Source organism: Canis lupus, chromosome 19 (assembly GCF_003254725.2).
Source record: "Canis lupus dingo isolate Sandy chromosome 19, ASM325472v2, whole genome shotgun sequence".
In the NCBI taxonomy this organism is placed as follows: Eukaryota; Metazoa; Chordata; class Mammalia; order Carnivora; family Canidae; genus Canis; species Canis lupus.
Window position 1 is genome coordinate 20,723,936 of NC_064261.1, and position 13,915 is coordinate 20,737,850.

General features: G+C 38.0%; 1 protein-coding gene across 15 annotated transcripts in view; it reads left to right on the plus strand.

Moving 5' to 3' along the window:
- Positions 1 to 13,915, plus strand: part of LOC112668321 (rho GTPase-activating protein 20-like) — a 111,572-nt gene that overhangs the window by 13,915 nt on the left and 83,742 nt on the right. For 10 of the 15 annotated variants that reach the window (XR_007403786.1, XM_049097110.1, XM_049097109.1 and 7 more), the window contains 3 exons: positions 1,515 to 1,661; positions 4,004 to 4,118; positions 6,785 to 6,857. Coding sequence is in view for 12 of the 15 variants with exons in the window: in XM_049097110.1 (XP_048953067.1) it covers positions 1,644 to 1,661; positions 4,004 to 4,118; positions 6,785 to 6,857 (206 nt within the window). In the remaining 3 variants the exon portion in view is untranslated. Of the gene's footprint in view, positions 1 to 653; positions 674 to 1,514; positions 1,662 to 4,003; positions 6,858 to 13,915 lie in introns of those variants that run through there. The other 5 variants (XM_049097106.1, XM_049097105.1, XM_049097104.1 and 2 more) reach the window with 4 other exon arrangements.

Below are 13,915 nucleotides of genomic sequence, written 5' to 3' on the forward strand. Positions count from 1 at the left end.
TATCAGACACCGTTCTAAGCTTTTTATATGATTTAACTCATTAACCTTCACTATAAAGTAAAAACACATGGCCTGTATCACTCATTCAGAAATTACAAAGTGAGCACCTGTTAAAGTGCCAAGTATTAGGATGAATGAAACAAAGTCCTGGTCTTTCTAAAGCGTGAGATATGGAGAGGAAAATAGATGGCAATCTTCCAGGCAGTTACTACACAGGTTTATCTCATTATGTATTTGTCTTTGTTTTTTCACCTGAGTAATCTAATCTCTTTGATCCAGTTGCCTGCTTGTTAAGAATAAAGGGCAATTCTCTCATTGCAAGACAAATAAGTGCCAGTAATTGATGACAGGTATCGTGAATGCTATTGTGAAAGCCCATTGCCTTGAGAATTGTTGAAGCTATCTAATTGAGGTCCACCCACATGTGTCCTTTTCCTGAATAAGAAAAGTAGTTCTAGGGATCCCTGGGTGGCGCAGCGGTTTAGCGCCTGCCTTTGGCCCAGGGCGTGATCCTGGAGACCCGGGATCGAATCCCACGTCGGGCTCCCGGTGCATGGAGCCTGCTTCTCCCTCTGCCTTTGTCTCTGCCTCTCTCTCTCTCTGTGTGTGACTATCATAAATAAATAAAAAAAATAAAGTAGTTCTGCAGAAATGAAAATGATGTTGAATTAAGGTATGGTCAAGAGTCTGGTTTTCCAAACATGAGGTATGTTACAAAGTGAACACTAGTAAGATTAAAACATTTAAATACTGGGCTGTTTGTAACCTCTAAACATGAAACATTAGGTTGAGAAGGAAAACAGAACTGGAAGTTCAGTAAAAATATGAAGAGTTAACAATTCTGGTCCTACTTTTGGGACAAAAGTTTGAAATTCTTTTTAGAAAGCAGTAACTGCTTTAGGAAACACTAAATGACTCTGCTAAATAACCAGAAATAATGTGGTCATTCCCTGAAAAATGTTCACCAGTAGCAACTTTCTTAATAGGTCACGGATAATACTTTAATTTCTGTCAGTTGTTTTTATTCATCAAATTAAACTGTCCTAATATTGCCACTTATACTTTGTGGCTTATAACACTACTGACTCCTACTAGTACATCTATTAGAGTTGAGTGGGAGCCAAGCTACAAGCTTTATTGGCAAAGCTCAATCGGAAAAGCTTTGGCCTATGGCTCCAACTAAACTTGTCCTGCCCTCTTTTCCTATACCTTGAAGTCCACCTTAAGAGGAAGATATTTATTTATTTATTTTTTTAAGAGGAAGATATTTAAACCAACAGATGCAAGAATTGCGAATGACCTATGAACAGTGGGTATTATGTGTAATTGATGAATCACTAAATTATACTCCTGAAACCAATATTACACTATATGTTAACTAAAATTTAAATAAATGTTTGGAAGAAAAAAAGAGCCCTACATGACTTCCACACCATGTTATACAGAGAAACCAAGATTCTAAGAGAGCCTGATGGGCCTGCCCTGGACTCTTGACTCAGTTTTGCTTACCATAGGTGGAGGAATGGAAACATGTTCCGACTGGGCCTATCAGGGTCTGAAATAGAGCCCCAGAAGGGACTGAACCACACGTCTCCAGGATTCTTCTCCCAGTGTCATCAATTGGAGAGAGGAGTCAAGCCTCCATGGGAATTCACACAGAGGTGTGTAATAGTCTCATGTATTAATTGGCTTTTACACAAACAACCATAGAATAACAATTTTTTCCCTGTAAGTCTGTGGGTTATCTGGAGTGCTTGTCTTCTTCTCCTGCAAATCTGCAGGGCACGTGTCTCCTTCTATCATTGAAGGGGCAATGCCTCACCAGGACTGCTAAAGCTTATCTTCAGAACTTTCACACTGACATTTTTGCCCATATTCCACTGATGCAGGTAAGTCTTAAGGCTAAGCCAAACTTCAATGGGGCCAGAAAGTACACTCTTCTCATGGACTTGGGGAGAGGGCTGTGTGAAAATCTGATGAAAGTGATAGTATAAAAAAAAAAAAAAAAGAAAGTGATAGTATAAAGGAAAGATCAGGATACCTAAATAATGCTACACTGTAACTCATTTTCCACCAGATGTCATTAATGCTACAATATTCAAATTAAGGTGAACTTTTAACTTTAATGTTCAGCCTTTCCTATTGGAAATTAACTTTGGGATTTCTGGCTACAAAGATATAAAGACATCAGAGGAAGAAAACATAGCACCTGTATTTGTTAGGTAATATTTCATTTAATTTTCCTGCTTTAGTGCACAAGTAGAATTGCAGGATCAATGGACACACAAACAGCTCTACATTTTTTAAACTTTAGATGGTCTCTTCTGTCCATGATCAAGAAGCTCATTTGGCTCCTCAGCAAGCTCATCAAGAGCAGTGTTTCTTCACCTTTCCTAATGGCTCCTACCCTTTTACATCCTTTTAGCAATTGAATGTCCATAACACATTACTTTCCATTTACTGTACTTTACAAAGCTCCAGGTTTCTTTTTTTTTTTTTTTTTTTTTAATTTTATTTATTTATGATAGTCACACAGAGAGAGAGAGAGGCAGAGACACAGGCAGAGGGAGAAGCAGGCTCCATGCACCGGGAGCCCGACGTGGGATTCGATCCCGGGTCTCCAGGATCGTGCTCTGGGCCAAAGGCAGGCGCCAAACCGCTGTGCCACCCAGGGATCCCAAGCTCCAGGTTTCTTTGGGAGCATTGTAATTACACTGTCCTCAGATGACTTTAACCAATTAATGGCAGGAACCAAAAGACAGAAGACTTAATCCTGTAACTTATCTATATCGTTCAAAGAATAAATCAAGTGTGAACTTGTGAGCTGTGGTGCAACACTTTCCCAACCAGTCAAAAGAATTGTTTATTAAATAGCCTTTTACTCTTTAGGGAATTAATTTTTGGCTAAAGTTGTAAATAATATCTTCATCTTTTTATTAAATATGTAAAGTTCTGTTTTAATTAATTTTTGTTCAGTGTAACCATGATAAAAACTTGGTGTTGGAATAACTATGGAATAGAAATGCTGCTAAATTTCAAATTTTATTAGTTACATCTTCTTAGAGCAGATCTTTATTTTTTATTTCTTTTTTTATTTATTTTTTACTGGAGTTCATTTTGCCAACATAGAGCATAACACCCAGTGCTCATGCCATCAAGTGCTCCCCTCAGTGCGTGTCACCTCGTCACCCCATCCCCCTACCCACCTCCCCTTCCACTACCCCTTGTTCATTTCCCAGAGTTAGGAGTCTCTAAGAGCAGCTCTTTAAAGATCTTTCCATTCTTCATGAATATGGCTTTGAAAGCCCGCAGCATTAACTGATGCTTATTTTAAAAAAATCTAGTTGGGAAAGCTACTTAATCTTCATTAGAGTTGACAATCCTCTTCCAATATGGCAAAAACATTGTAGCCTTAGCAAGAAAACTATTAGAAAAAGCTTAGAGAGGAAAATGTCAAGAGTTGACTCTCTGATTACACAAGTCAGTTTATGTTACCATTTCACCTACTTTTGTGCTCTTACCATTTGATCTATTTTTATACTAGAGAAACATTTCATTTATTTGTATAAAGTCCATTCATCTGCGTTTATCTGCACCATTTTGCTAGGCAAGCTTGTTTGCACAAAGGAACACATGAGATCAAAATCTTTATTGTTTTGGCATTTTATCTGTGCTAAAAAAAGCCTATGAGTATAAGCACGACCACACATACTCCACTATCCATGCAAGGGAAAGATCTCAAACCTCTTCAAAAACTATCTAGTTATGGACATACCCAGTGGATACCTAGACATGGATCTAAATTTCTTTCTGAACGGCAGTGTCACTGACTCACATGCATTATTACTTAATCCTCACAAGAAATCTAGAGGGGTTATTGTTCCCATTTTACACGTATAAAACCTGAGACTCAGGAAGGCTAGGTAATTTGCTGAACTTCAGACATCCAGGGTCTAGCCCCAGGCCTAACCCTAAACCAATATTCTTTCTCATTGGTTTTCAGAAACTAGACAACAGCGGAAGGTGCCCTGCTCCAGCTGCAGGGACTCAGCCAGAAAGACTGGAATACTACATGACTCTACCTGCAAGTTGGGGAAGGAGAACTCAACACTATTTGAGTATTGAGTTGCATTCATTTTTTTAAAAACACTTTTTCAAAATAAGCTATCATTAAATTTTATATATACATAGTATTTTTGCTGTATAATAGCATCATGCATTTTCTTCCATCAATGTTTTCTTCTCTCATTCTTTCACTTGTTTTTGTAACTACATGCTGTGTTGGAATTTGCACTTCTTTACGGGTTGGAACCAGTTTGAGAAAGGGGAGACAGAAGGCAATTGAAATGTATGTTATCATCCAAATGATAGGGTTCCCTAGTAAAGCTGGGTAGAGGCTTAGACCTCATGCAAAAACAGGGTTTGCTACTGCATCTCCATAAACAAGCCATGGGATGGCCAGAAACTGCAGTTGTCCTCACTCAAGCCCACTCCAATAGGGGACCAAGAAACACTTTAAGTACAAAAGCTCTACACAGCTTCTATAGGTCTTAAAAAAGGTCTGTTCTACGTTGCTTGGGATGGTGTGAGAAAGTGAAGAGAGCGACCCCAAATCTCTTCTCCAACACCATGTTCTGTCATCAGGATTGGAGTCGAATCCTGAAGAGGGGAATAACGCGCATCCCTCTGAATGTTTGCCAGCTTTTTAATTTTTTAAATATATTACATTGTGGGTTCCACTGGCATCATGTGAGTTGTTTAAGTAGCATACTCACAGGCATATTTTTTTCAGTTTTAGTAATTATGTATGTATTTTCATCTGTAGTCAGAAAGATACCTGTTTTTTTTCCTAACATGTTTTAACACATATTACCCTGAGCAAAGATTGTAAAGTCCATGCTGAATACTTAAAAACATGTATTTGTAGAAAAGTCATGAAGGTGGTGTACACATGATGGAAGGCTGAGAAACAATGTCATAACCCTTTGTACTCAGGCATCAGAAGGGGACCAGGCAGCTGTCCCTCTCAGCCGAGTGGTGCATGCTCACAGTGCTGCTGTGCTCACACAGTCCCCAAGTCTGCTTCTCCCTACACAGAGTCCTTCTGGGACTTCTTGAAGGGCATTTTGCTTTTTGCCCATAAAAGACTAGCACCATGAGTCAGATAGTACTAAGCTGAAAGTTCACTCTCTAATTCTATTTCTTATCACTAATTATGCCCAGTCATGTTGTCCAAAATAGCTCACCAGACTTTATGATATGAATACAGAGAACTATATCCATATTAAAATGTCCCAAATTTGAACAATATGAAACTCATTTTTGTTACTCAACTTCCCCACAAACTAAATCCCCTTGCAAATAAAAGCTCTATGAGCTTTTATTTAAAGTCCAAATGCTCTCACTCTCCATTTTATACAATTGGCTCAGTGTCAGCCAGAGGCTTTTACTCAGAGCCAAGGTTCCTATAGCTGCAGCTGTGTCCTGGGATTTCACAGGAATGAGTATAGCTTCTTCAGCTTCTTCAAAGTTGCTTCAAATCTCTAATTAGTTCTAGTCTCCAAGGGGTCAGCAATCACAAAAGAAACTGTCCACTATAGAAGTTGTCACAAACAAAACTGTGGTACCCCACTTAAGTGACTATGTAATGTCACCTGACACTGCTATCAGAGCACAGCAGATAACTTAGTAGCACCTATGCTGGAGACAGCGAGGACCTGGTCTCAGTCTGGTGGCAAGCCAGCCAGCTGCACCAGCACTGAATCCACGGCCTGTGAATCTGTATGACTGAGCAGAAAGTGCCCATCAATAGTTGTGCTTCCACATGTTTAATATAGGTATTCCTTTGCTTTTGCTGTTGTTATTGTTTTGTTTTGGTGATGTGTCCCGGGTCTCCCATATATATTACCTACTTTCTCTCAGAGAGTGACATTTGAGACATTATTGCCTTCTTCAAAAATATAGATAGGTATTCTGGTTTCTTCATTTTTTTGTGTCTTGTGTCTCATGTTTTGGCTACTTTGGTACAAGATTGTGAGACCACAAGTCTAGAGAAAACCTCTACTCCCAAATTCTTCCAAGTCTGTTCTCTCTAGAACAGGGAAGTACACTCTCCTCTGTAAATGCATGAGGAATGGGATGATGAACATCACCCTACTCCCTTAGTACTATGTTTAACTTACTAGTATATGACGTTTCATTTATTCTGAAAATGATAATTGTCATCTCTTTTCCACAGACATTTCATTCCTACCTAGGCAGGTTGAGTTGGGCCAGGCAAAGCAGTAGTTGGCCAGAATCAAGATTCTAAGAAAATAAAATACTGTGATCACAGTAAGAGGCAATGACTCAGGATTAGTCTTTTGTCAAGAAGTAAAAGAAGCTTGAGGGATCCCTGGGTGGCGCAGCGGTTTGGCGCCTGCCTTTGGCCCAGGGCGCGATCCTGGAGATCCGGGATCGAATCCCACGTCAGGCTCCCGGTGCATGGAGCCTGCTTCTCCCTCTGCCTGTGTCTCTGCCTCTCTCTCTCACTGTGTGCCTATCATGAATAAATAAAAAAAAAAAAAAAAAAAAAAAAAAAGAAGTAAAAGAAGGATAACAAAGTTTAGCAAAACTTTAAGGAGATTCTAGATATCACAGATTAAAGTAGTCAAAAGTTAGTATTCCAAAGAGTTCCACCATTGAAAAGATAGAACCCAAGCACAAACCAAAAAGATTCCAAAAAAAAACTTAAATTCAGGACAGAAACTTTTCTAGTCTCTTTTATTCCTTCCTGCCTCCATAGGATCTGACTACTGGTGTGAGGAGAGAGATTGCAGATGGGAAGGAAGTGGTGCCAAGAGCTGCAGCTGCAAAAAGTTGAGTTGGTTTTGTTTCTTCTAACTTTTAAACTTAAAATTAATACATACACACGTTTTAAAAATCAAGCAGTAGAGAATGATACCAAGTGAAAAGTAAATTCTCAGCCTGAACTTGTTCCCCGACTCATTTCCAGCTCCCTGTTTTTAAGTATTTTCTGTTCTCCTGGTGGTTATCACAGTACCTCTGAAATATATGTTAATACTTGATTTCTCCTTTTATCTTGTTTATCAACTTTAGATAGCATCTATTGGAAGATGAGAAACTTATTTCTTTGATCCATCCATGTCTATGTTTTTCCAGTTACATTGCTTTGATATTTCTGGTGATTATCATTTTAAAGAGTATACTTAAACTCTATTTTGTTACATCAATTTTAGACAGTATATAATTGATTTCTTGCTATATAAATAAATAGGTGAGAAAAATCTGTGACATTATCTTCCATATCTCTCTGCTGCTTTAATATTCAGACTTCCATTGTTTCATATTATCAGTGTTACTATTAGTCAGATTCTCTTTTACAGTTGTTGTCTTCCAAGCTTTGTTTGTATGTTGATTCTACAAATTAAAATAGCATTTCCGTTATTCCAATGATTAAAATTACTCCTTACTGAAGGACTAAATAGCTCTAGTTACTGAGAAAAAAAGGGTAACCTTAGGTCAGGAAAACTGAAAGATGAATGTTCCAAGTGCCAAGGTCAAATGGGATTCCTTGAACTCAATCTTCAAGACTTTCTATTAAATTCAATTTGGTCGATGATACTTTTAATATACAAGAAATATTTATCTGCCTTTGTTCTTATTTCATAGCCACCTCTTTTTTGGCTTCTTGACTCTAAAGATGTTAGTTGGTTTTGTTTTCTTAATTTTTTTTCCATTCTCTTGTTTTCCTCAGGAGTCTACTGTTATAATATCTGTTCCACTTGCACCTTTTTTTTTTTTTTTGGTTTATTCTAAATTTTATGGGTCTTTTTCCCAAATATGCGAGTGATGAAAAAGGTTCATCAGCACTGGTAGCATGATTTTCTACTGTGGTATTAGACTTCTTTCTTGAATGAAAAGATGGATGGCAGGGTCTTTGTACACATAAGCTAGTAGTACTGTTTTAGGGTACATTTTGGTAGTTTGTTCATCATGTATCTTTTGAAAATTGACTTCTAAAAATATTAAATTAAAATATCATATCTTATTTACTTAGTTTTTTGGTGCATCTCAAATTTTGTGTGCCTGGTTTCACTCACTGCAGTATCTCTATCTGCTTTGGGACATGGACCTGGAAGGTTAAATGTAATTTCCAGATATGGTCAGTAGAGGGCAGCAAAGGGTAGTAGAGTGAACACTCAACTGCCAAGGCCTGGGCATCCCTTTTTTCCTTCTTTATAGAGATCAATTAGTGGTAGTAGAAAATTCAGAGTGCCAGAATCAGGATAGAGATTACTCATAATACTGATCCAGGATGGGTATCAAGCTTAGAAGGCAGTGGAAATGTTTAGCCACAAATTCATAGCCTGGTATCTATCAATGAGATGTGAACCACTGGACATTGGGAGGGGAATCATTAGGCTTTCACAGTCCTGACTCTTACTCCCAGCCTGTCTAAAACCTAAGATCTTGTTCTGTAAAGTCCCAGGAATCTCCTATCCACATTGAGAGCTTTGCAAATTTCCTGTCTGACAGTCAGTTCATGGTACTAGCAGTGGCTCTGGGATCCACAACCAGCCATTTCCGGGAGAAGAGACAGAGTGGGACATGGGCACCTTACGTAAACACTGACAATTGATGAAAACACTCACTTATGTTTAAGTTAAATAATTTGTGAGCCAACCTAAATGGGATGTGGCTTAAAATATATTTTCTTTCCTCTTCCAGGAGGGAAACATTCTTTAGGCAAGGAAATATTATAGGACTTTGAAATTAGACAAACTTGACTCTATGAATTATTAGGTATGTGGTTTTCAGTGCCTTAACTTTACTAAACTTCAGTTTTTCCAACTATAAAGTGGAAATAATGATTCTTACCTCACAAACCTGCTGCAAGGAAATGAGATGATGTCCATAAACTGCCTGGCAAAGAACTTGGCAATTTGCATTACTCAATTGGCATTACTACAATCTCTCCCTATCTTTGGTCATGGAGAATACTCATGATATTGTTACTATTTCTGAATAAAAAGTCTCATTGTCTCCTATAAGCATAAGTAAATCATTTGAAGGATTACTCTGTTAGATATCATACTAAGATTTCTGCGGTATGATCTCATTTAATTCTCATAACAGCCCTATGAAGCAGGTGCTTTTATCACCATCCGGATTTTATAAATGATAACAGTGAGGCTTCAGAAGTGTAACTAGTTTACCCAGTGTCATGTAGGTAGTAAATTATGAGGAAGGATTAAAACTACGTAATTTGATTCCAGACCTCGTGCTCTTGCCATTACATAATGTTTTCTGATGAACACATGTAATCAAAGATTTAAAATTTTAAGCAAAGAAATCAAAGAAGAAGTTTAAAAATACTTGGAGACCAATGAAAATGAAAACACACTGGTCCAAAAACTTTGAAATCCAGCAAAAGCTGTTCTAAGAGGGAACTTTAGAGCAATCCAGCCCTACCTCAAGAAGCAAGAAAAGTATTAACCTAACCTTACACTACAGAAGCTGGAAAAAGAAGAACAAATAAAACCCCAAACCAGCAGAAGAAATAAAATAATAAAGATTAGAGCAGAAATAAATGAAATAGAACCAAAAAAAACAATAAAACAGATCAATGAAACCAGGAGCTGGTTCTTTAAAAAGATCAACCAAATTGATAAAACTTGAACAAATCCTAGCTGAAAACTTTCCTAATCTGGGAAGGGAAACAGGCATTCAGATCCAGGAAATAGAGAGATCCCCCCCTAAAATCAATAAAAACCCCTCAACACCTCAACATTTAATAGTGAAGCTTGCAAATTCCAAAGACAAAAAGAAGATCCTTAAAGCAGCAAGAGACAAGAAAGCCCTGACTTTTATGGGGAGGAATATTAGGGTAACAGCAGACCTCTCCACAGAGACCTGGCAGGCCAGAAAGGGCTGGCAGGATATATTCAGGGTCCTAAATGAGAAGAACATGCAACTAAGAATACTTTATCCAGCAAGGCTCTCATTCAACATGGAAGGAGAGATAAAGAGCTTCCAAGACCAGCAGGAACTGAAAGAATATGTGACCTCCAAACCAGCTCTGCAAGAAATTTTAAGGGGGACTCTTAAAATTCCCCTTTAAGAAGAAGTTCAGTGGAACAATCCACAAAAAAAGGACTGAATAGATATCATGATGACACTAAACTCCTATCTGTCAATAGTAACTCTGAATGTGAACGGGCTTAATGACCCCATCAAAAGGCGCAGGGTTTCAGACTGGATAAAAAAGCAGGACCCATCTATTTGCTGTCTACAAGAGACTCATTTTAGACAGAAGGACACCTACAACCTGAAAATAAAAGGTTGGAGAACCATTTACCATTCAAGTGGTCCTCAAAAGAAAGCAGAGGTAGCCATCTTTATATCAGATAAACTAAAACTTACCCCAAAGACTGTAGTGAGAGATGAAGAGGGACACTATATCATACTTAAAGGATCTATCCAACAAGAGGACTTAACAATTATCAATATATATACCCCGAATGTGGGAGCTGCCAAATATATCAATCAATTAATAACCAAAATTAAGACATATTTTGATAATAATACACTTATACTTGGTGACATCTAATAGTGCTTGGTACACTCAATAGGTCTTCTAAGCACAACTTCTCCAAAGAAACAAGAGCTTTAAATGATACACTGGACCAGATGGATTTCACAGATATCTACAGAACTTTACATCCAAACTCAACTGAATACACATTCTTCTCAAGTGCACATGGAACTTTCTCCAGAATAGACCACATACTGGGTCACAAATCGGGTCTGAACCGATACCAAAAGATTGGGATCGTCCCCTGCATATTCTCAGACCATAATGCCTTGAAATTAGAACTAAATCACAACAAGAAGCTTGGAAGGCCTTCAAACACGTGGAGGTTAAGGACCATACATGTACAAATCCTCAACAAAGTATTAGCCAACCAAATCCACCAATACATTAAAAAAGTCATTTACCATGATCCAGTGCGATTTATTCTTAGTATGCAAATGTGATTCAATATTCACAAATCCATTAACATCATACATCTCATCAACAAGAGAAGGGTCAAATCCATGATCATTTTAATAGATGCAGAAAAGCATTTAAAAGTACAACATCCATTCATGATACAAACTCAACAAAGTAGGTTTAGAGGGAACATACCTCAACAGAATGAAGACCATATGTGAAAAAAACTATAGCTAATGTCATACTCAGTGGTGAAAAAGTGAGAGCTTTTCCCCAGGATCAAGAACAAAACAAGGATTTCCACCCTCACTACTTTTATTCAGCATAGTACTGGAAGTCCTAGCCCCAGCAATCAGACAAGAAAAAGCAATAAATGGCATCCAAATGGGTAAGGAAGAGGTAAAACTTTCACTATTTGCAGGTGCCATGATACTATATGTAGAAAACCCTCAGGATTCTACCAAAAATGGACTAGAACTGATAAATGAGTTCAGGAAAGTCACAGGATACAAACCAATATACAGAAACCCACTGCATTTCAATACACTAATAATGAAGAACAAAAAGAGAAATTAAGAAACAGTCCCATTAATGATTGTACCAAAAATAAGATACCTAGAAATAAATTTAAACAAGGAAGTGAAAGACGTGTATATATATATATATATATTGAAAAAAATTGAAGACATTCAATATATATATATATTGAAAAAAATTGAAGACAACACAAATGGAAAAATATTCCATGCTTATTGATGAGAGAACAAGTATTAATAAAATGTTCCATACTCAAAATAATCTACTGATTTGATGGAATCCCTATCAAAGAACCAATAGTATTTTTCACAGAACTAAAACAAGTAATTCATAAGCATGCATGGAACCACAAAAGACCCCAAATAGCCAAAGCAATCTTGAAAAAGAAAAAAAAAAAAAACTGGAGGTATCACGGTCCCAGATTTCAAGATATATTACAAAGCTGTAATAATCAAAACAGTATGGTATTGACAAAAATTGACAATAGATCAATAATATGGTATTATGGGCATAATGATCACCTTAAAGTATCTCTTCTATTTGATATTTAGGCTGAAAACATAGGTGTTCGGTGAAATAGATGAAAACAGACCAGGGCAGCCCGGGTGGCTCAGCGGTTTAGCGCTGCCTTCAACCCAGGGCATGATCCTGGAGACCCGGGATGGAGTCCCACATCGGGCTCCCTGCATGGAGCCTGCTTCTCCCTCTGCCTGTGTCTCTGCCTCTCTCTCTCTCTCATTCTGTGTCTCTCATGAATAAACACATAAATAAAGTCTTTAAAAAAGAAAACAGACCCTATCATTATTATTCTATTTAGAGCTCATTCATCAAATTAAAATAAATCACAATGGTATTATGGGAGAAATTAAGCTTTAGCTATTACTGCAAAGGTAACTGTGACCTGGTAAAAGAAGCTCCCTTTATCTTTCTCAGACAAACTTTTCTCTCCTTTGCTTTACTACAAGGAGAAGATACTATCAAACACTGTATCTTTCTCAATTAATTCCTTAAAACCAGTGACTCACAATCCTGGTTACATGTAAGAATCACTCAAAGAGCTTTTTCCAGATCTGATGAATCAGAACCTCTGGGGGAGGCAGTTTCAGAATGAGTGCCTGAAAAGCCTCCCAAGTGAGTCTGATGCATATCAGAATTGATCAACAGGACGAGATTCTAAAAGGAGAGAAGTTTTCCCGGCCTCTAAATCTCTAACCTCTCTGAAGGGAGATGCAGAGAATGGGACATAATCTGAGAATTGGGGAAGGTGCAGAGATAAGTCTGCCTATATTTTTTACCTGAAATAGATTATTTTTTACCTGAAATAGATTTTGACAGGTGCTTGATGGGAGGCCAGAAAGTGTTGCCCAATGAGCCTCCATGGTTCTAAATACAGTCAAGCATGGCCAGACTAGCACTTGTCCTTTAAAAGTGGTGAGAAGGGGTGCCTGGTGGCTTACTTGGTTAACTTTCTGACTCTTGATTTTGGCTCAGGGTTATGATCTCAGGGTCATGAGACAGAGCCACAGCTCAGAATCCACACTCAGCACCATTTGTGCTTCTTCCTCTCTCTCTCTCTCTCCGCCCCCACCTCTTGTGCATATGCACTGTCTCTTTCTCTCTCTCTCTCTGTCTCTTTCTCTCTCTCTCTCTCAAATAAATAAAATATTTTTTAAAAATAAATAAATGTGGTGAGAAGCCTGGAGGCCACTATCTACATGCCACTTCTGTGTTAGTTTGGTTTTAAGATGAGAAGCCTTAATAAAGTCTAAAAGGACTACCAGGACTTGTGCTCTCACCTCTACCTAATTTACAGGCCGATTTCACTCTCCTGAACCTTCTGCCTGTGTCTCCAATCCAGCAAAGTCTTCCATGTTTCTGAAACATCAGTTAGTCACATTCTGTCCCTTCAACTGACAAATGTATCTTCCCTCCCTTCCCCCTTCCTTCCTCTTTCTCTCTTCTAAGTAATCCCAAGTTATTCTTTAAAGGTCATTTCAAATGAGCTCGTCAAAGAAGCCTTCCTCTCCATAATTGAAATCAGGTGTCAAGTCCCTCCCTAAATTTCTCACCTCAATCTTTAATTTTCCTCTGCAGTACTTTCCAGAGGTTGTGTTAGGCAGTTATTGATGACATTCTCTGTTTAATATCTGTCTTCCCCCTCCTCACTTAAATCCTGTTTTTGAGAGTTGGGCCTGGCTCCCTGTTGCCCAGACCTATCAAGTGCCTTTCTCCTAGTACAGGTCCAAACACTATCTGTTGAATGAATAAAGTAAATAAGAGAAAGACTATTTTATGTCATGCCTTTTTCCCTGTCCATCCCTGCCAGAAAACTATTTCATTCACTTGTTCAATACAGAATTTTTTTATTCCTCTGATGTGCCA